This window comes from Gymnogyps californianus, chromosome 22 (assembly GCF_018139145.2).
Source record: "Gymnogyps californianus isolate 813 chromosome 22, ASM1813914v2, whole genome shotgun sequence".
Taxonomy (NCBI): domain Eukaryota; kingdom Metazoa; phylum Chordata; class Aves; order Accipitriformes; family Cathartidae; genus Gymnogyps; species Gymnogyps californianus.
This window is the reverse complement of record NC_059492.1, coordinates 1417878-1441576: the sequence shown is the minus strand read 5'-3', so window position 1 is coordinate 1441576 and position 23699 is coordinate 1417878. Positions and strand designations below refer to the sequence as shown.

Genomic DNA, 23699 nt, shown 5'->3' with positions numbered 1-23699 from the left:
GGGGCAGCAGTGATTTTTTTTCTGTACCTGTCCCTGTCCCCAAGACCCACCAGTGTGTTCCTTTGAGGTGTTAAGTTGTAAATGGGATATTTATTCATTTTTAATAGGCTGGAGAACAAGAAGGCTTGTATCAGATGTGGTGACGGAAGAGAAAATGCATTTCTGTAACGTAGTCACTGGAGTCAATGGTTACTCACCCTGTCCCATGGCAGGAATATTAAGCTTTTTTCACCTTGACTTGTGTTAGGTGACTGGGGCCAGTCTGATAACAGCGCTCCCCTGTGCTGCATCTTAATGACATGGCGTCCGGCAAAAACTAAACCTGGGTCAAAAATGGAGCAAGTAGAGCACTGTGAACCCCTCAGAATGGACAGGCACCACGCAGAGAGCTCGAGGAGGAGACAACCGTGTCCAGGAGACAGGTGGCTTTAGGAAGAAATTCTCAAAAATTAAATCTTCTGGACCAGGCCATGCATCAGGCCCAGAGGTGTTGAGCATCCTCTGTATATCCCAGCCGGACCAGGAGGGGATTGAAAGCCAGAGAAAATTCATCCACAAATGGAATAAACTTTGACCCACAGGAAAGTGTCACTCCAGAAAGCAGATTTTTTTGCCAGAATATGGCTATCAAGAGACTCCACTGACTGTTTCATCACAGATCTACTTAATTCTGTAGTGTGTTCATTTCAGCAGTTAATAAATGGAATAATTAGAGACTGAAGTATTGGTAGTATTCACCCATGTAAGTAATAACCAGCTCAAATCAAGATTACTGTAAGGAATGGACTTGACTTTGAAAAGGGCTGGATTTCTGCTGGGCTACTGAAAATTCTGCTTCTCAAATGAAAAAGTCAGCAAATGTAAAAAATGCTAATTAATAGCATCAACCTTTCAGTAAATGGTGTAGAAAAAAACCTGCTTGAAATAAATGTGGAGGTAGATATAATGTGATGGTATCCAACCTGAACAACGAGGTGTCGTGTGTACCCTAAACGTGTGCTTTTGTCAAAAATGGGTGGTTCTTTACACAGGCACGCAGAAATGCACCAACAAAATGCATTTATGTTTATGCATCTCAGAAGCCAAATCCTCATAACGATAATTTCTTTGAATGTTTGTAACTGTGTTAAGATAAACTCTAGAGTATATTGGTAGCAGCTTCAAAATAGAGAGGCGGGGATAGATCCTGGAGCTAACAACTGTGCAACAAGAGTAGTGGGCAGAATGTATTGATGTAGGCACTTGCTTCTTACATTGGATATTTCCATTCAACTTCCTCAGTGTAGTTTGAAATAATTCTTGAGTTGTAACTGACCTCAATCCAAAACAGTTTCTTCAAGAATTTGATGATCTGTTTAAGACCAACAAGTGTTACAGACGTAACATGCCTCCAAAAATACAGGTACTGCAAGGAGCGCAGTTAGTACTGAGAAATAAAGCACTGGAGTAAGGCCATTAAACACAGTCCTTCCTCCTTGACATGACAAGCAACAGAAGGACAAGAAGGCAGCCTATAATTAAAACAGCGATGGCATCCAGAATCATTCATAGCACTTAGAAAAATAGTTGCAGAAAGAGCTGTTTTGAGAACAAGAATTATCTGTGTCAGATGAGAGTCACTTAGAGTCAGATGGAGTCATTAATGTCAGATTCTCCGGAAATTGTTTAATCAATTCTGATGGAGGTGGAGGAGGAAGAAATGGGACTGAGACAGGTCATCTATGGGGATTTCCATGCTAGACTTTCTCTATGAATATTTTATGAATCAGCTGTATGAGTTTGTGGTGGTTGTTTTTTTTTTTTTATCTGGTATTTTATTCTGTTTGTATTTGATCTTCAAAAGGGAAAGGTGGTGTTGGAGCAGTGCCCTGGGAACAGTGTGCGTGCTTACCCATGTGGACTTTGCTACTGTGACCTAACCTGTTTGACTGGAGCTGGGAAAAAAAGCCCAGCCTTGTGTTAGCAGTCATGCAGCATTAATTTCTTCTAATAACATATAGGGAAATCTTTGGAAATGGGCACGTAGAGGTGGAAGGCAGATGTGATGTTTTGTGATGCTGCCATCATGTCCCTGTCATTGCAAAACACTGCAGCAGCTAATTACTTTCTTTTTTCTTTCCTGTTTATGCCACTGTGGTGGTGGGATGAGATGTTTACATGGCACGAGCTCTGCAATAACTGTTCGACTTTTGCGTGGCATCTTCTGAAGATAGGGGCACAGGGCCCAATCATTAAAGAAGAAGTGAGAGACTGTGGAAGTTTTTGCATTACCTCTCTGCTCTTGCAATTGGATTTGATGGAAGGGAAGCCCAGAAGGGACTAATTAGTCTGTGCACACAATCAATATAATTCCACATTTCTTCATGCTTAGCTGGCTAAAGCTGACCACCTGGCAGGGATGATGCACGCATGTTCCACTGAAATACTTTCACCTTGCGGTGTGATGTACTTTAGTTTTTTCAGTCTGATTTCACCTCTAATTGCATTTTAGTAATCAGACCCAGGTTTTCAGCTTGTAGAAAGCAGTGTAGTACTATTTACATTGATTTTTTTTCTGAAATAAAAGTGTTTTTATAGCGGTTTGCAATGACAATTAAATGATTAAAGTGTAGACAGGATGAAGTTTTATAACAGCAGATAGAGCCATAATGAGTATAACTGTAATTTTACTTCTAATAGACTAGAAGAGGTCTGATGCCACAACCCAAAATTGAATCAAGCTTTCAGTCAAGCATAACATTCAGAGAAGTAATATAAAACTGCACTGGTTTTGCAGTTTTACATCCATATACAATGTTTGCTGATATTGTGCTTGCTCTGTGCTGGATTAATTTAATTGAAGGAAGTCCCATGGTCTGTCTTGGACATAGCACACTGCTCGAGGGCTAGCTTCAGGATCAGGGATCAGATACAGCTGTTGGTGGAGCAGTCCTCCTGGTGCAGACCAGCTCATGCAGTTGCAGATCCTCTTGTCCCTGTAGCCCACACTTCTTCAATCAAAATAGGCTCCGCTGGCAAAAGGATTTGCTTTTGCTGATGGAGAAATGCCATTAAAAGTCATTCTCTGGCCTGTGTTTTTATGCTAGTAAAAGCTTCTTGTGTGAATTTGGGTTGTTTATGCATATTTTCTGTATTGCTTTCACTCTGGCTGTTTGTCTACCTCTGGAGACTGCTCTGTGTGTGTTACAGAGGTGTCAACATTTTTATCAGCTCTTCCAGTGAATTTGCAGCAAGAAGCTGTGTCCACTGAAAGGTGCTTTAAAGGCTGATCATGCAGAAAGTGTTATACTACTTAAATCCATGCCACGGTTTTGTGCAGGGTAAACCTACTTGAAGATATTGCCCATTTTTTTTTTCATATTTAGCTTAAATTTTCCACCTCTTGGTTTCACTCTGTAGTTCTTAGGATAACTGTCAATAATAAATGTCTCTCCATCCTGACCATCACGTACATCTTTCCAGATCTAGCCTGTCCCTAGACCTTTTACTGTCTATGGTTCAGTACGATGCTTGAATCATTCACTTTTTGTATGTTTTCCTCCCAAATTCATCTTTGCATCCATCCCCTTCACCAGAGGTGCTGTTTCCCTCCCATTTTTTCTGGTTTACTGGCACCATTCGAATTTTGAAATGCAAAAACCTGAACACAGTGTCCCAGATGTGATCACATCAAGAGAGATTTCCTTTGACTTGATGTTTCTACACCGACCTCCCCACGTCCTGGTGGTCTGGCTGCCTTCTCACAGGGCGGTGCTATAGGAAGCAACTCCTGTGGCTTTTTTCAATGATGTATGGGCTCTGCCAGTGTTCATTTTCTGTAGGCAGGCTGGCGAATCACTGATCTGCTTTTGAACAGTGCCTTGACCACCCATGGTGCTAGCATCACTTCTGAAGCAGCTGGCATGTCTCACACAGCCCCAGTGCCACTGAGGTCGTGCTGACAGAGCTGTGATCACAAGGAGCACACTGTGGGGATACACCCACTTTATTGTTTCCCATTCAAAGAAATGTGGAAAATTGCCTTAGGTAAAATCTGAGCTGTGAGGACCCACCAGGGATATTATAAAAAGCAGAAAGGGTGACTTAGGCCTGAGCTGTCCTGTGTGATCATTTTTTTTTGCAGTGCCATAAAATTCCTCCTCCTCCTATCTATGCTTAGATTCCCCCAGAGAGGAAACGAGCAGGATGCATTTATTCCTGAAGCTGCCTTTATAGTTTCTTGCTGAATTGACGTGCATTTTGCAGTCGTGGTGATCAGCATTGCTGGCAAGCCAAGAGGATGTTTTGCTCTGTGGGACACGAGCACTGCCAAGGAGTACTGGTTTCCATGCGAGTAGACATGCTGTCCTGTGCTTTACGTGTGCTAGTGACTGCGTGAATGGTGTGCCTGTCCTCCAGTCGATGGCTAACCTCATGGCACACAGCACAGAAGGGGTTTACATGCAAGAAACCTGATGGTTCTTTGATCATCACTTCTCTTTTACCTGAACAGACTGGATGATCATAAGCAACATCTTCCCCTTTGAGGTGCTGCACTTTGGTGAGGCTAAAGACGTTCCTGTGCAAAATGCTTTAAAGGGTTTCTTTGAAAAAGTATGATCTGCTTTTGGTATGACTTGATACAGAAATAACAATATTCAGTGCTCATGTAACTTTACCTGTTCAGTTCTCTAAGAAAGATTATTAATTCTGGTAGATTTTAAAAACAGCAGCAGGATGTCCTTGACTGGTACCTCTCCTGACATAGGCAAATGGGGTTTCCATCTGCTAATAATGCATTCTTCTTCAATGCTTTCCAACTATTTCATAAAGATATTTCCTGATAAGTGACAAATAGTTGGTGTGCTGCTCTGTAGGTGGATGGGACAGAAATATGAAATGTCAGCAAGTCCAGAACTGGTAACACAGAGAAGATCACAAAAGTGTGTTTGTGAAGAGGTTCCCATTTTATGTAGTAAAATTAAATCTACAAAAATGAGTTACCAACCTATGTATTTCTACCGATATTCATTGCTTGGTGATGATAGAAGTTTTACAGAGCCTAGGGCCTGGAAAGCAGCTCTGCGCTTGGAACAAAAGTTCCTCTTCTGGGCTTGGCATGGCTTCTTCACAAAGGGCTTGGTTTTAGAGACGATCCTCACTGTCATCTCTACGTAAAAAAAAAATACAGGCGAGTTTTAACGCACTGCCCCACAGCTACCCATGACAGAATGTGATCCTGCTCACTTTATGCAGAGATGTAATGTCCCGTTTCAATGGGAAAGCATGGCAAGGCCTGCTCTTTGGTGCCAATGCTGGTGGGCTGTCACACTGCCAAGGCATCATCCAGAGCACTTGCAAAAATTGAGGAATGTCTCCTTGCTCCTGCCCTCCTGCCGAGTCCTTCACTTTTCAGCAGGTCCCCCAAGCCCCACTGATGTCCTCTCTCAGTGTGACAGGGCAGGGGAGGATGGACAGGAGAAGCCCACAACCATGTTTGTTTACACCATACCTTTTTCCACAGAGGTGGGCTCATAATCTCACCAGGGTGACTTTCAGAGTCCAGGGGACGCTTCTGCAGTTGTTAGTCCCAACTGCAAGTGGTCCATGAAGGGAAAGCAGTAAATCCTGGCTTTGGTTTGCTTGATCTAGTGGGTACTTCCTCTGCAAAGACCTGAATCACACCTGGGACCTGGCCCTGAAAATCTGAGCAACACTTTTAATTATATTTGTTTAGTTAATGTGGATGATAGTATGGGTAATTCTGTAAGTTTTCCTCCTTTAGTGTTAGTAACCAGTAACAATGTGAATTTATCCCATGTCTGCTGGATTGGAAGGGAAGTTTATCCCAAAATATGGGAAATTCACAGCTGAGTACCAGCTGCGTTTCCTTTTATAGACCTGCAGTAGCTGGAGATGGCGATGACTCTTAGCCAGTCCAGCTACACTGTTCTGCATCTGAAGGTGTCTCATTTTGCTCCTGTCTCCTCCTTCCTCATCTATTGCTTTACCTGCCAGTCCATACTGTCTCTTGCCAATTCTTGCTCTTCATAAACCAATCCTATTACCCACATCTTATTTTATTTTAAAAACACAAATTATAGAAGCCGTCAGGTGTCACCTGTTCTCATAGGAGCATGTGGTTGTTTAGACTTTTCTTCTTTCCTCCATATATATGAATATATGATCATATGCGATCATGAAATGATAGGTTTCGATTCTTGGAGAAGTAAGGAGGGGGGTCAGCAGAACTGCTACCTTGGACTTCCAGAGGGCAGACTTTGGCCTGTTTAGGAGCCTGGCTGACAGATTCCATTGGGAGGCGGTCCTGAAGGGCAAAGGAGTCCAGGAAGGCTGGACAATCTTCAAGAAGGAAATCTTAAAGGCGCAGGAGCAGGCCGTCCCCATGTGCCGAAAAACGAGCCAGCAGGGAAGAAGACCGACCTGGCTGAACAGAGAGCTTTGTCTGGAACTCAGGAAAAAAAGGAGAGTTTATGACCTTTGGAAGAAGGGGCAGGCAACTCAGGAGGACTACAAAGATGCTGTGAGGTTATGCAGGGAGAAAATTAGAAGGGCCAAAGCCCAACTAGAAATTAATCTGACTACTGCTGTAAAAGACAATAAAAAATGTTTCTATAAATACATTAGCAACAAAAGGAGGGCTAAGGAGAATCTCCATCCTTTATTGGATGGCGGGGGGAAACATAGTGACAAAGGATGAGGAAAAGGCTGAGGTACTTAATGCCTTCTTTGCCTCAGTCTTTAAAAGTAAGACCAGTTGTTCTCGGGGTACCCAGCCCCCTGAGCTGGAAAACAGGGAAGGGGAGCAGAATGAAGCCCCCATAATCCAAGGGGAAATGCTTAGTGACCTGCTGGACCACTTAGACACACACAAGTCTATGGGGCCAGATGGGATCCACCCAAGGGTACTGAGGGAGATGGTGGAAGTGCTCACCAAGCCACTTGCCATCATTTACCAGCAGTCCTGGCTAATTGGGGAGGTCCCAGTTGACTGGAGGTTAGCAAATGTGATGCCCATCTACAAGAAGGGCCGGAAGGAGGATCCGGGGAACTACAGGCCTGTCAGCCTGACCTCGGTGCTGGGGAAGGTTATGGAGCAGATCATCTTGAGTGCCATCACACGGCACGTACAGGACACCAGGTGATCAGGCCCAGTCAGCATGGGTTTCTGAAAGGCAGGTCTTGCTTGACTAACCTGATCTCCTTCTATGACAAGGTGACCTGCTTAGTGGATGAGGGAAAGGCTGTGGATGTTGTTTACCTAGACTTTAGTAAAGCCTTTGACACCATTTCCCACAGCATTCTCCTGGAGAAACTGGCTGCCCATGGCTTGGACAGGCGTACTCTTCGCTGGGTAAAGACTGGCTGGCTGGCCGGGCCCAGAGAGTTGTGGTGAATGGAGTTCAGTCCAGTTGGCGGCCGGTCCGAAGTGGTGTTCCCCAGGGCTCAGTATTGGGGCCAGTTTTGTTTAATATCTTTATCAATGATCTGGATGAGGGGATCGAGTGCACCCTCAGTAAGTTTGCAGATGACCCCAAGTTGGGTGGGAGTGTTGATCTGCTTGAGGGTAGGAAGGCTCTGCAGAGGGATCTGGACAGGCTGGAGCGATGGGCCCAGGCCAATTGTATGAGGTTCCACAAGGCTCAGTGTTGGGTCCTGCACTTGGGTCACAACAACCCCATGCAACGCTACAGGCTTGGGGAAGAGTGGCTGGAAAGCTGCCCGGTGGAAAAGGACCTGGGGGTGTTGGTCAACAGCTGGCTGAAGATGAGCTGGCAGTGTGCCCAGGTGGCCAAGAAGGCCAATGGCATCCTGGCTTGTGTCAGAAATAGTGTGGCCAGGAGGACTCGGGCAGTGATTGTCCCCCTGTACTCGGCCCTGGTGAGGCTGCTCCTGGAATGCTGTGTTCAGTTTTGGGACCCTTGCTACAAGAAACACATTGAGGTGCTGGAGCGTGTCCAGAGAAGGGCAACGAAGCTGGTGAAGGGTCTGGAGAACAAGTCTTATGAGGAGTGGCTGAGGGAACTGGGGTTGTTTAGTCTGGAGAAAAGGAGGCTGAGGGGAGACCTTATCGCTCTCTACAGCTACCTGAAAGGAGGCTGTAGCGAGGTGGGGGTCGGTCTCTCTTCCCAAGTAACAAGTGATAGGACGAGAGGAAATGGCCTCAAGTTGCGCCAGGGGATTTGGATATAGGGAAAAATTTCTTCACTGAAAGGGTTGTCAAGCATTGGAACAGGCTGCCCAGGGCAGTGGTTGAGTCACCATCCCTGGAGGTATTGAAAAGACGTGTAGATGTGGCACTTAGGGACATGGTTTTGTGGTGGACTTGGCACTGTTAGGTTAACGGTTGGATTCGATGATCTTGAAGGTCTTTTCCAACTTAAACTATTCTATGATTCTGTGAACAAACTTGGAATGGCCACAGAAACTCAGGGATGAGATGTGCTGTTTTTCCATGTGTTTCTTGTTGCTCCTTGTAAGGAAGAGACATAATCAAAGCTGCAGGTTTTCGAATCAGACACCAGGTGTCTGTGGTTGGCAAGTTTGTCACAGTGTCTCTCTGCTTTGCCCTTCCATGCTGCAGCCACAAGCAGCCGTGAACCTGAAATGTGTGAGGAAGCTGATCACAGCAGCAGTCCTGAGAGGGAGCTGTGTTTGTAATATTTTAATCTGCTGTCCACTATCAATCATAGTTAGTTTTTACCAACCTCGTTGATTCTATGGTTCTACAGAGGGAGGGCTCTTGATAGGGCACATCCATCCAGCTCCTCTGCATCGGTGAAGAGCCCCGTGCCCTGGAGACTTTGCAGCATGCGGGGATGGGCACAGTGGCTGCCCAGCCACTTTTCCCATGCCAGCAGCATGTGTTGCTGGCTAAGGGAAGATTTAATACCCCTCAGCCTCTGTGAGGTTCCCCATGAGTCCAAACCAGCTGCTTATCTTTGGATCAATCCTGATTTATTATCTGAATTAAAGTCCACTCAAAATGAGGGTCCCATTGCTTCAGGCACTGTGTTGTACCTGTGGCAGAAAATAGTCCCTGCCCCAATGTTTTACCAAGCAGAAGGAGCCCTAGGTTTGCTGCCTGTGAGATGGTCATCTTGGATAGTGTAATTCTTCCAGTGTGAAATCTTACTTGAGCTGCTGATACCTAATTCAAAGGCAAGATGATGTTCATAGTAACACCTTCATACCAGGCTTCTTTGCATATGTCCAGTCTGGGTGGTGGGTTCTCATTCAGCTCAGACATTTGTCTTCCGCAGTTTCACTGGAGATTGGCAAGTGCTGTTTGCAAAAGATCCATTACTTCAGACAGGGAAGAGGGGATTTCAGTGCCAGGTCCTCCCATATCCATACCCAGCTCTTTCTCTGTCTTGCTGTATCATTCTTCAGAAGCTCGTTGTTTATTTTGGTGCAATATCCCTGTCTGGTAAATTGGGATACTAGAAGGTTTTATGATGCTGTCCTGGTTTTGGCTGGGATAGAGTTAATTTTCTTCCTAGTAGCTGGTACAGTGCTGTGTTTTGGATTTAGTGTGAGAATAATGTTGATAACACACCGATGTTTTAGTTGTTGCTAAGTAGCGCTTATCTTAAGCCAAGGACTTTTCAGCTTCCCGTGCTCTGCCAGCAAGCAGGTACACAAGAAGCTGGGAGGGAGCATGGCCAGGACAGCTGACCCCAACTAGCCAAAGGGATATTCCATACCGTAGAACGTCATGCTCAGTATATAAACAGGGGGGAGTTGGCCAGGAGGAGCGGATTGCTGCTCAGGCGTCGGTCAGCAGGTGGTGAGCAACTGCATTGTGCATCACTGGTTTTTTCCTTCCTTTTTTTTTTCTTTTTTTCCCTCTTCTTTTTTTGTTATATTCCTTTTCATTACTATTATTATTATTATTATTATATTTCATTATTATTATTGTTAGTATTATATTTTACTTTAGTTATTAAACTGTTCTTATCTCAACCCACGAGTTTTACCTTTTTTCCTGATTCTCCTCCCCGTCCCACTGGGAGCAGGGCAGGGATTGAGGGAGCGACTGCGTGGTGCTTAGCTGCTGGCTGGGGTTAAACCATGACAGATGCTTTTAGAAACCTGGAAATGACATTGTCTGGTCTGGATTTTGTAAAGAAATCCTTCTGTTTGTTGTGCTGTAGCTTGGCTTGAGTTAAGGGAGATTTCATAGTAACTGTCTGGTCTTAAGGACACACCTCTGTGTGTGGTGATCCTTAACATAGGCTGCAGTCTTGTAGGGTCTCTCACCCTGTGTTTCCCTAGGGTATGCAATGGGTAAGTCTAATGACTTCTGCTGCACATGTAGTTTCAGAGTGGGTATTGCAGGTGTTGCCATGGAAGAAGTCGTCTAATTGTCTAGTAGGGAGCTGTGAGAAAGGCCATAAACTTACTAGTAATTAGTGACATTATAATAGTTATGCATTTATCAGTGATCTGACAAATTTTGCAGGTGGCATAAAACATAAATTAGATTAGTTAATACCAGGGCAGAGTGTCAGGAACTTCCGAAGGATTTAGCCAAGCCAGATGAGTGGGCAGCCTGATGACAGACAAAATGTGCAATAAAACCAGAAGACTTACACCAAAGGCAACAACTGGAGCTACTCGGTTCACTTGACTGTGACCTAAATGCAGCGGCTCAGGAAAGGGGTCAGATATCTGATTCCTGTTACTATGTACCGGAAATGCAAAAAGCAAACAAACAAGTGAGTTTAACAAATGTCAAAACCAGTCAAGGAAATACTTGTTCAGTTGCTGCAAAACTAACCAGGGGCGTTCTTTACCATAACACATTATCAAGCTTCAAATTCTGGAAATTCACAAAATCAGGCTGCCTGCCTGTGACTTGCAAATAATATAAGTGCAGCTGCTGTGCTGAGGCTGTGACCAGCAAGGTCACATCGGCAAAGGCTTTGCAGGGCAAGGTAAATTCCTGGCGGTTGCAGAAAACAGGAGAGAAGGGGTGATTCAGCCCAACTGTGTCTCATAGTGAAGCAATGAGTGCCCCAGAAACCTGCTCTCCCTTCCTGACTGTGAACCACCAAACTTCCTTCCCCCTCTGCTCTCCAAGGTTTTATCATGTGGTTTTCAGCCACATGAAGATTTTGGATGTGGCTCACAGTGCTGAGGAAAAAAAAAAGTGTCTGTGGCTAAAAAGGATAGTCAGATATTTGTAAGAGCAAATATTAAGAACTAAGCCTCCTAAAGCCTGCAAAGGAATAAATGCTTCATGGATTTAGGTTTCAACTAAGTTTAAGGGAAAGAGCTGAGACAAAGCTTTCTCCAGGTTCATGTTTTCCTATTGTTGGTTTTCTTGTGAACCCTGACAGTGATGGCCTGTTTTGGGGCCATCAAGTCTCTGAATCTGGTACTGCCTACCGTAGCACTGATGCTGCCATGGCTGTGCCAGTTCCTCTTTCTCTGAAAAGTGTTTGTAGTGGTTGCACAAAATTCAACAGATATGCATTTGCTAGCAGAACACAGCAAATAACCTTTCAAAAAATGCATCAAATAACTGATTTTTTATCTTTTTTTGTGTCTGTTTGAAAGAACTATTTCCTAAATTAGTCTCCGAGCTTGTAGTGGCCAGTTAGCCTCCTGGGTTTCAAACCATCTCGTTATTAGATGGGAGCTGTGACACTGTAGGAGGTCTAAGCTGCTAACTACAGGATTATGAATTCCACAGTGCTCTGGAAGAGAAGCCCAGATTTGCTGACACAAACTCCAACTGTGGATATTAGAGGGATCTGGTTACAACAAACGTTACAGAGCAGGAAGATCCTTTGTCCAGGGTAAATCTTCACGTGAAGTGAGCTCTCAATGATTTGTCTTTCTGATGCAAATCATATGAGCGTATTAGATCCACAGAGAAACCAGCGTCATACTGAAGTAATTATCTCCATAAACATATTATAGCCTTCAATGTAGACAGATGGCATTTGCAGCAGCCTTCTCTATGTTATGGCAGTATCACTTCCCTTGCTTTCTTCTTCTTCTTTGGTTTGGTATTTCTTTAGGTTACCTTTCTTTTTCTGTTTCTCTCCTCTCCTCTCCCTGTGTGTTTTACACACGGTCTCAGGGAGCTGTAGAAAATTTATCTGTGTTGAAGGATGGCTCAGTCTCACAGAGTGTCAGATAAACTGCAATGTCTAATTTCAGATTAAATCACGTGTCCCTTTTTATCCAGGAAAAGCCAGCCCCGATAGCTATAATGAGGCTGACGAAGGGACTGTTGGACACAAAGAACTTGCTTAGAGATTTCCATGTGAGAGTGTAATTAAGGGGAGTGCAAGTACAAGGCTGATAAAGGAGCAATTTCATCTTTTAAATGGCAAGGTGATTACCAGCATAATGACAGAAAGAAAGGAGGGCGAGAAGGAAGCCTCAAATACAAATTTGAACAGAAGAAGAGAAATCAGGATTCCTGGGTTCCTTTTGCTTCTTTTGCTGCTTTAGTGTTAAGTCACTGACTGACTGAAGAAGCGACATTGGCCATCCCTAACAATAATTGTGTGTACCCTGGTATCTGTACGGTTAAACGGACATAGCTGGACATACTGGGGTGGAGGCTGGCAGTCAATGTGTGCTCTTCAGATACCAGCTCAGTCCCCTCTGGCCAAATAATGAGAACCTTGTGATGAAGGGTTTTTGGTGTTGGGGTTTTTTGGGGGGAGGGAAGGCACAAGTTAGATGGCATTGCTGCAGCTTCAGTTACAGCAGATAGATAGAATAGAGTATCTGGGCTACCAGATGACCCTGGTTACGGTCTGGAGAACTTCTGCTGACGCTGAAAGACAGAAATACAAGTTGTTCCCCCACACGTAGCTGTTGGACACCAAGACCTGGTTATGCTGGTGCTGCTACTGGTATTTCAGGCTAGATTGGGGCTCTCTAGACACCCATTTTCCCTCTCTCTTCTCTAGCCTGTGTCTGAACCTGCATAGGAGATCTGTGACCTCATCACCTTAATGCATGAGCAGCTCATCATCTTTGAAGCATCTGCTCACATCTCTCCTATGAAGCAAAGAAATGGCTCAGCCTGCCTCTTACAGATAAGACCTTGAGGCAGAGAGACACGACTTGGCAGGAGAGGAAGGGTTTAGTCCAGAGCTCACATCTGCCAGGTGGCACCCAGGAAGATTATTCTGAAATTCGCATGTAGTAGGTCCCCCAAACACCCACGTGGAACTGAAATTACCTGTACGCTTCCTAAGTGAATGAAACAAAATGGAGCCAAGGCCATGTGCATTCTGCCTGGGTGGAAGATGAAGAGGTTCATGCAGTGTGACTTACCTGCTTTTAAATCCACGCTTGTGGGTAACTGGGATGTATTTCTTGGATGCATCCTGTGCAGACCATGCCATTATCATCCTATCAGTTCAGGGCTAAATTCATGATCTTTGTGTATTTTTTACTCAGTTTTAAGTGATCTTTTTTTCTTTTTTTGCATTATAAATGCATAGGTTTTTTAGGATTTACTATACCTTCACTTATTTAAGTGCTCAAGCTATTCCTAGTGCTGCTGTTTCTATTCAGTTTCTCTTCAGTCTGGCTGCTGTTTTCTCACCATTCTGGTTTGGAATAGGCTTTATTGGGAAGATACTAAGAGGTGACTGATGGTGTTGTGTGTCTTTGGATCCCCTATTAAGATGCTTTAGAAGGCCTGATTTTCAAAGGTGGATGTTTGGAGATTTCTGAAGACCAGACATAATTCATACTGGATAGAAAAATGAGTCTCAGGAAGTACCACACTTCAAGAATTTGACCTCTTAAAAATCTGAGGGGACCAATTTCGTGTTACCTTATTCTTCTTGTGCTGCAAGCACAGGAAATTACAGACTCCATTTGCTAAACGGCAGGAGGCTAAATGATTTGTCTCAGTCTCACAAATATTTTTCAAACCCCCATCATGTAGCCTTCCTTATGCACTAATGCGTGGACAGAAAATAAATGAATATACAATGTGAAGGAAGGATGACCAATCTCATTCTCTTGGGTAAACCTAAGTCATGATATTGTGCCAAAGATAAAAGAGCCTGGAGTCTGCGGTGTTTACATTTAGTATTAGCGCAATATATTTTAAAAATGGATGTTTTCTTCTCTGTGTCCATTCTGGGTGTCTCATTTGAGCAGGAGTCTGTGCAGGGACCACAACTTGCAGTGTGGCATCACAGTCTTCTCGGAAGAATTTTGCTGTTGTCCCAATGGGTGGGAAAGGTTGTGTCACAAGAGGTTTAGCTAGGATCTATTTTCTCAGTACTTTGCATAGTACAGCGACAGACTGTGCATATTTTAAAACACAGCATAGGCTGAGAGAGAGATTATTCGGGCAGCCAGGCTGGACTGTGACATATCTTATTCAGACTATTATGACTGCCTCAGTTTGTGTTTGAGGATGGGGAATATCAGGACATTTGGGTGACCCTGTGACTTATCTCAGACTTTGGGCTAATTGCCTGTTCAGAGAAGCAGATGTAGGACATAAGAACATATTCCAGAAGAGGAAGTAGGCATCTGGGCAAAAGCTTTTGAAGATATTTTGAATTTAGCCTAATTACCCAGAGCTAGCAAATGGTAAATGAGACTGGTGGTGTCAATAACATGCTGAATTAATCCAGGAAAGTTGTGACTACTTTTGAGGTGGGAATCTTCTTTTTTTTTTTTTTTTTTTATCATGACACCTGTTGCTCATAGGTACAAATCAAACGAAGAGTATGTGTATGTGCGAGGCCGTGGAAGAGGGAAGTATGTATGTGAGGAGTGTGGAATTCGCTGCAAGAAACCCAGCATGCTGAAGAAACACATTCGCACGCACACAGACGTCAGGCCATATGTCTGCAAGTACTGTAACTTTGCTTTTAAAACCAAAGGTAAGAGACAGTCAGCTCCTAGCTCCTCTGCTTAGTATATTGACTTACAAGCCTTCTTGGGGGCGCTGGCGAAGGGGAAGGGAAAGCCTTCCCAGGGTCTGGAAAACCCCAGGAGTCGGAGGGAGGGGGATGAGGGAGTCTTAAATTGGCTGAAATTTTCAGAAGAGGACCAGTGCTGTGTTAAGCTGATGCGTGGCGCGGTGGAGAGCACTGGCTGCACGTGCCAGCCTGCAGCAGAGCATCTGCACCATCCTATTTGTGCTTCTTAAAGGGAATGATCCTGAAATACAGCTTCACTGGCAGGGATTTATAAACAAAACCACCCCAGAATGAAAGTAGGATCTCCTGGGTACAGGCAAACATCCCTGACTGAGCACCTGGAGACAGTCTTTGGGTGGCTTTTTATGCTAGTGCTCTCAAGATCTGTTTGCGCTGCACATTTTCATCCTTCGCAGTTGCATGTATCTTCGACATTTTCTATATCATATCAATAGACTTTTTCTCTAAAGACCTCCATTCCAGGACATCTAGTCGTTAATGATCCACAACCTCACTACCACCAGATATTCTTTGCAAGTGACCTTCATCATTGCCTCAGTGAGTGTGTGAGTGAACTGTATCAGGAACATTGAAAACCACGTGCAAAAAAAAAGTCTCTTCCAAGAGACTGTGGGTAAAGTTTTCAAAAGTGCCAGAGGTGCCCAGGTCCCTTTAACTTCTCATAAGAGTCTGGCACCATGGGTTTGACAAATCTCCCCTCCATCTTTGGTTGCAACGAGTCTTGCAATAAAGATGTCAAGTTCAGTTCTTGATTATAGTTTGACATAAATATAAAATGTCTGTTGTCTGTAGCTCCATCATTGCAAATCTCAGAAGATGACACAGCTGGGAGAGTTAATTACTCAAGAACAGCATCAACCCCCAAAAAACAGTGCTACCCAAGGAAGTGGCACGGCATGGGTGTGGGGAGGAGGCACTGGGTGCTGCGTGGACTGCGGTACATGTGCTTACCCAGAAGTGCCAATGGAGGGTATGTCTGTGCTAGACAAGTGACCCGGACACTGGGTGATTCAGGGTGGGCAGTGCCTGGAGCTGATGGCTTTGTTGGTAAAGCTGGTGGGTGATTTCTGGGTAACAACGTGTTGGTCATCACTAGGCGTATGGGAGCATGGGGAAGTGATACTGAATTTGGGCCAAATTCTCATCAGACATATGCAGCAGATCCAAACAACGGTTCTTTCTCTCCCTCCCAGCCTGGAGCTATTTCTGATTCATTTTCTTTCTCTTTCCCTCTTGCTTTTGTTACTTTGTTCTGAGGTTTTCCTTTGAGAGGTGAATTCATTCAACCTCTTCTGTCACTTCACCTTGCTTTCCACCATGCTTCTGTTAGGCTTTTATTCAGGATGCTGCAATCAAACCATCCTTTTCACCATCTCTCTAGCTGCTTTGCTCTTCATTTCTGCTCCCTTGAAGCACACAAACTGTCAGCACTGACTGTGCCGATTGCACACTGCAAATAGACACTTGCCTCCAAGGGACTTCCCTTCTTCAGCTTTGCAGGAAACTTGCATGAGGAAGGTAGCATGGAAACGCTTCCTTCAAAAAAAAACCCCAGTGTTGGGACTTGAATGCAAAACAATCTATTTGCCTTGCAAAACTAGCCGTTTGCCTATGGATGCATGAGGGGGGAAGAACTTCCCCAGATCAGTGATTTCAGGACAAATAGTTGCATGATGGTAACTTGGAATTGCATGAAAATGGCTCTTTGCTGGAAGGGGGTGACAGTTAGAGCCCTGGCTGTGTCCTGTGGGCATGCTTATATTCCACATAACTTTGCAGCACTTGGGTAAAAGCTGTTTGCTTTGCTGATGGAGACACAAGGACGTTTGGAAGAGTTACTGGAGAGTGAGAAAAAGATCAGCCTTGTGTGCTGATAAAATCATCAGTTAAAGTCCAGTTACAGAATCATTGCTGTTGGTGATGGAGTGCGAACCGGAGGTCCAGGAAGTTTGCAGAACTGGATGTTTCACAGCTTATTTTGCAGATGTCTAGAATAAGTTTGTTTGTGCCCTGATTCATTAGGATCCTCCTTCCTGGTGTGCAGTTTTGCAACCACAGTTAATTGCAGAATGGAGAAGCTGGAGCTCTCGCTACCGGACTGCACTTGCAAAAATATAAGCTGAGTTGAAGCTCTTTTAGAAAACAGCTTTCCAAAGTTAATTTTAGCTTTCAGCGTAAACTCAAGGGGGATATCTGTGGAGCTGTCTTCATTTTGGCTGTGGTAATTCTCTCCAGCATGATCTAATGCTCTAAACTCTCAAGTAGGCTGGAAGCAGTTAAATGTTTTTTTTTTATTATTTATTTTAATGAGGATCTTTATCTGGTTAAAATGTAGCTCTCCCCCCACCCATCCTGGAAAATCCATATCTGTGTTCCAAGAACTGGGAAAACTTTCGCAAAAGAAAGAGCTTTAAATGTTTTCCCCTTTTCATTAATTATGCTGCTTGTCTGCTTTTTGTGCATTTCTGTCACTGTAAGCGAAGCTGTTCCTTTGGGTTACAGAACTAAAGGGAAATTTTTTTATTGTTATTTTAAAGCAAATCAATGAGATTTTTGTGTGCTCACTTAGCTGATGGAAACAGCAGTCTTGGAAATTTGGTTTGTAAAGATTTATTCGATTTTACATTTCTGGACCAGATATAAACGTGCCTCTTTAATGAGGTGTCTCTACCTCCACTGTAGTAGCGCTCTCCTAAGAGGTTTGTTACTGTGGCCTCCAAGAGGTTGTTTAAAAGAAGTTAAGCAGCTTCTTCATTTTTTTCTTACTGAGAAGGAAATGAAGAAAAAGTTGCAGTCTAACAATTTTCCCTTTCAGGAAGGTCAGGGAGAGCTTTTCACTTGACCACCTTCCCAGAGGGGACGCAGGAACCACCAGCCTTCCCTTGTCACTCATCTCCAGACCCTCGAGGGAAGCACAGCCCCTTTCTTCACTCCTTCTCTTGGGTGACTTGGGGATGTGGGTCAGTGTTGGCACATTGATTCCCCTCCTCTGCAGACATTATCCTTTTCCACAGCTATTTTCTGTTCTCGTTCAGACTCACACCAGACTCTCACGTCCTGATTACTTAAGATTTCTTAAAATTTCTGGACAAAGTGTATGGAGCAGCTTGCTGTGTCGATGCTGCTACGTTTGCTTGGAGGTCAGAAGGGACAAGGAGCTTCATATTAATTTAAAAGGTGCTTGTGTAAAGGACATCAGTGCCTGTTGGCTGAAGATATCCATTTGATAGTCTAGTCCACTCACAGTTTCCAGACACCAGACTTCTTCATGTCCTCAGCCATAGTCTTCCTTTAATAAATTAGTTTGCAGTTCCTTAAATCAGCACATGACAGCCACTGAGGTTATTGAACATGTTAATATATTAAATGCATTACCCCCTCAGCCCTTAAAGGCAAGGTTATGGCTGCACAGTTTATTATTATTACTGCTCTAGCAGACTCAGCGCTCTGCTAAGCCTCCTCTGGAAACTACAGAGCAGGTCCAACTGGCGGAAAGCTCCAAAAGAATTAACTGCTGTTATAGCAGGGCAGATTGATATATAGATTTGCAAAATGTCCCTGCACCTTGTGTGTCCTGGGGCCCTTCCTTAGCAGCTGGGAACAGGGAAAGGATCCGAGCATCCCTCTGGAGCCACTGCTGGGAGGAGGCTTTGGTTCCACCGCTCCTTGGGATGTCACAAACCTCTGATGAGATGAGGACGGAGTTATCCTCAAGAATTTACTGCCTGCTCCCTTACGCAATGTGGTGTGAGACGTGTCACTGGGAACAGAAAATGACCCAGTGGTCCAGACAGGAGACGAAACACTGTGAGCAAAAGGGCTCTTTAACTTACCAGGGAAAGGTAAAAAAAAAGGAATGAGGGCTGAAAGTAAAAGACTGGCAAATTCAAGTGAAATATTAGCTGTTATTTTTTTAAACAGTGCAGGTATTAAGTCTCAGCACAAACCTCAATGGGAAATATGCTAATTCTCTGTATTTTGAAATCTGCAAATCCAGCCTGGTTACCTTTCTGGAAGATTAGTTTTCGGCTAACGCAAGCTGATAGTCTTGATCCCAAAGATGGCTAATATTTTATAGCCTGTATCAATACAGGCAGGCAGGCTAGATGTTCAAATTCTCTCCTTTAATCTTTAAGTCAATAAGTATAAAAGATAATAAGAAAATTTTTAAAAATTGAAATCTTTTGCCCCATAAATTATATAAATTAAAGCTTTCCTTCTCATAGAGTCTCACTTGGGGACATTATCTCCATGCTGAGACCTAAATCAGGGCCTGTGCATTATTTAAGTCACACATAAAACCTATTTCAAGGGTTTATCTGGGACAAAGAGTATTGGCCTGTGGCTGGTTCTCTGTGTGTGAGTGCGTCTCACAGCAAAATGGGAGTCTGCTAGTTATAGAGTAGCTGTTGCTCTCCTTGCATATTATTTTAAAAGAGGAATATGAAAATACTTAACAGTTGGTCATTTGTTGTTTTTGTTGTTGTTGTTGTTAAATTGTTCACATTTAATAGGAGAAATAGAAAGCATGGTGTATGCCCAATACAGACAGGATAATTTTTGCAGGAATCTTAATGTTTCTGTTCCCTACGTTTTGCTTTAACTCTGCCACCTTTAAAATATGATAATAGATATTCTGAAAAATTAATTTCCCTCTTTAAATTTAACTGGGAAATCACTTCTAGTCCCTATTAAGCTGCTTTAAGTGCTTTTGGAACACTAGAGTTTTAGCTTTCTCAAAACAACACAAGTATTTAAGCTGCTTTAAGTCCAGAATAAGACCTCACAACATCAGAAGAGCTTAAGCAGCCGGTAATACATAGTTACAAGCAGGCGTAATGAGAGAGCTGTGCTGATACTGCGTGTGCTCCTCCAATGCAGCAATAGTTGGGGTGGGGTCACAATTTCCACTGATTCCTGAATTTATTTAAATATAGCCAGTTTATTTCAAATCTGGGAACTTTTTGGTGAACAATCCTTAGTGAGGACCACTTACCTGCTTAGGATTCAATATAGCTGTTCTGCTATTTAAATCCATCTTCCCTGCCTGCCAGTTTCTCTCTTGTTCCTTCAAATATGTTTTTTCCACTGTTTCCAGAGGAGCAATGCTATGTGGGTTTTGTTTTTTTTTTAAGTTGGGAGCCAGAACTCTGTAAGGTAACAAGTAGCTGTGAGTCCTTCCTTGTAGGATTCATATCCAGCTTTTACTTAGGCAAAGTGGTGTTGATTTTACTGGAAATTTGCCGAAGGACTTTAGCATTTAATCCTGCCAGCATTAATTAAGGGGTCTAAAAACACAAACTGTAAGAAGAACCCTGGTAAGATAAATATCATTGTCCTCCAAATTGCTCCCAAGATGGTAACTCAGCTTCTCAGCTGGTGTAAATAAGCCTTGAGCTTTTAACTTCCTTAAAATGATGCAAACTTAGGTCGGATGAGAATCCGGCCCAATGAGTCTCCCTTCCCTAAAAGGATAACAGCATCCCTATTTTGTTGGAATTCCTTCTTGGTGTGCGTGCAGGGTGCTGTGCATGGATAGACCGTGCACCAGGGGGATTTGCACTGAGAGCTTTGCAGGCTTATCTTGTTCATCAGCGTGTGTGGGTATTACCTTATCTAACTAAATGAGAATGAAGGAAGATGGAAAGCAGAGTAGAAAAAATAGAAGGGGAGAGAAAGCAACACTTGCTATGAATTGGTCCTTTGGTATTTTGCATAAACTCATTCGCACAGGGGTTTTTGGCATTGCCTGTGCAGTGCCTTCCAGCTCACGCCTGGGCAGGCAGCCTCGGTGAGGAAGGAAGAGGAGAAGCCATGGCCTTGCCTTGCACAAGGACAGTTGCCTCCAGTGAAAGAAAATAAAAAAGGAAGTGACACTGATGGCTTCTGGCAGAGCTTGTCAACCCGAACCGTTGCTCAGGGTGGAGCTGAGTCAAAGCAGAGGTGCAATGAAGTGATGGATGGAGAGCTGCAGGCTGCAGAAGCAGCCGACTGGGCTCCCCATGTCTGCCCAGATCCTGCAGCAGCAAAAGGGATAGTGTGTTCGCTGCAAAAAGCACTGGAGCTAAGGCAGCAGGGAGGACTTGTGTGTATAACCAGCCTCCAGACATCTGAAGTAGCCAAGGTGGCCGCTATATGCCTCTGAGGACCAGAGTCCTTCCCTTGAATACGAGGTGGCTGCAGTCTTGCCCAAAACATTGCATTCAGCGTTCCCCCCCCGCCCAAGTAATTAATGTTATGCCCTCCTGGTTTCGCTAAAGCCAGATGCATGTAGCACAGTGAATTTATGAGCTTGTTTTGGGGATGTGGTAGCACCAAAATGCCTGGTGGACCTCCCCTCCTGACTCTTCCCACCATGGGATCACAGCTGAATTCCTGAGGTGCCACAGACCATAGGTTAACCAACAACCCCCTGCTCACACCAGGCATTTACTTGGACTTATTTTTTGTGTTTATTATCATTGGAAGGAATCCAGTTAGGGATTTTGCTGTGGTAACTGAGCAAAGATGGATCATTTTTGCCAGCCAAGATGTGATGTGCCATGATGGACAGGCAGCAGCAGCAGGGTTTGATTTCAACAGACTGAGTCAGTTTGTCTTTTTGCTAGTTAGGTCCAAAATTAAATTCCAGTTCCATGAGGCCACAGTTTGGACTCATTGGATACTTTTCGGTGAAACAGTTTTTCACTTTAAAACAATGGTGATTCACTGGAACCAGAGGTGTCCATGAGAGCATGGTCTTGTCTGACTGGGTGTCTTTGGGTCCACAGCAAAACTCCTGGTCCAAAGTGGAGAAAGAGAGGTCTGATTCGGAGCAAGGACCTGAGCCAAGCTAGCCTCATCCTCATACCTGAGTGTCCTAAGCATGGGGCTAAGGGTATTTAGGCATGAAGTTTAAAAATAATAAATCTCTCTTATTGGAGCTGTTTTGCTGCATTTAAATTATTAAATATCCTTTGAATCCACATCCTAGATGGGTGCCAGATACACAAGGGTATATAGTCAGCCTTTGTCTCTCTTGGTCTGTCCTGTTGGAGCTATTCCATTTTGTATAAAATGGGCTAAATAAATAATTCATGGGCTAAAGAGAAACTAACTTGGTAGCTAGATGGTTATGGCACTCTTCTGAGATGTGAGGGCGTCACGGGTAATTCTCTGCTCCAATGAATAGTTGCTTATTTCTTTATACTACCCGGAGCAGCGGGAGGAGAGCTTGATAGAGGCCCTCTATACTCCCACCCAGCTCAGGGACCGGGGGACTCTGTGGATTGCAGGATACCAGCTGAGGGACCTCAGTCCTCAGCTGAAGGTTATAATAAAATGTGAGAATTCATTTTCCTCAATTTTTTTTTTTTCTTTTTTTTTTTTTGGTGAGAAAAACAAGCCTCGTGTTCAGCACTACTCTCAAGCGTTAGCTAACAGGAAGGCTGATGGCACATCATATTGCTGCAGTGAATTTGGAGTGCTCAGCTGGCTCCTGGGCTTTGCTGGGAGATTAAACAGCCCTTGGTGGAGCTTCAGCAAGGGCCCAGGTTTCTCTCATCATCAGCACAGGCCATAAAGAGGTGTGGGAGAGGAAAGGGAAAAATGGGACTTTTTTTCTTTATTTCTCCGACCCTTTATTTTTCTCTAAGTTCCACCTACCTACCTTTTCCCCCTCAATAAAGGTTACCCTTTGTTCAGCGTTTCCCTTGGATAGAAGCAGGGTTAATAACTGTCTAATTAACCTGCCTGTAATTTGGGAGTTAGAATTAGAGAGGTGTCCTGTGAGGCTGGCATGCCCACGAGTTATCCCATCACACTGTCTCAGAGCAGTAACCGATGCCCCCACATCCCAGACTCCCCCTTGCAGGGGCTGCTCTTTCCATCCCGGCCCCAAGGAAGCCTCTTCAGCAGGTTTTCCCAGTGCTGCCAGACCCTGGGGCTTCAGAGGGTATGCATGACTCCTCCTGCTCCAGGGAGCAGAGAACTTTTGCCTGGCACTTTGGTGCATGCCAGAGCATCTGAGCCATCCTGCTGGGGAGAGAGGGTAATTGTAGGGTTTTTCCCCGTTGCTGGCATCTCAAGCACCCATTTTGGTAGTACCAGTCTGCCCCATGGTGCTAAGGAGCTCCTCACCTCCAGGCAGGTGACCCTGTGTGCTGGGATGAGGTGGGAGGTGATGCTAGATTGAAATGTGTTTCTCTTCCCTACTTTCCTACCATTTTTCTTTGCTGCACCATCACAGCTGAAAGGAATCCAGGACTTTTCTTCCCCCCAAACCCAAATGTGTACCCCAACTGTTTTTTCAGGTTGCACAACACCTGAAAGGTTGCACAACCCTGCCAGCACCTCCTCTTCCACCCCAGTGCAGTAGCAAAGGAACAAAAGGGACTTACGCCTTGTGTCACGGCGTATTTGCAATGGATAGTGGTTTGGGGAGAGTCAGAGGCCTCCTTTGTCTGGTTCAGAGCCAATTAACTTGTTACTGCTGAGCTTGCAAAATTAAAAAAAAAAAAAAGAAAAAAAGAGCCATATTGACCAAAATATGTTTTCTGCTTCTTTTCAGGGAATCTGACTAAACATATGAAGTCAAAGGCCCACAGCAAAAAATGTCAGGAGATGGGCGTGTTGGTATCTTCACTGGTGGATCTGGAAGCCGAAGAAGGTAAAATCTTTCACATTATAAACCTGCTATTGCTGCTAAGAGAGGGCAATATCCATTCCGGCAGGAGATGTGCTCCGCAGATCATCCTTTCAAAGATGTGGAGCAGC

At 44.2% G+C, this 23699-nt stretch overlaps 1 protein-coding gene across 1 annotated transcript in view; it reads left to right on the top strand.

Annotated features, from left to right (window-relative positions):
• Nucleotides 1-23699, top strand: part of HIVEP3 (HIVEP zinc finger 3) — a 66869-nt gene that overhangs the window by 30964 nt on the left and 12206 nt on the right. Inside the window, exons 3-4 of the mRNA XM_050909864.1 lie at nucleotides 14710-14885; nucleotides 23494-23592. Of these exons, the coding sequence (XP_050765821.1) occupies nucleotides 14710-14885; nucleotides 23494-23592 (275 nt within the window). The remainder of the gene's footprint in view (nucleotides 1-14709; nucleotides 14886-23493; nucleotides 23593-23699) is intronic.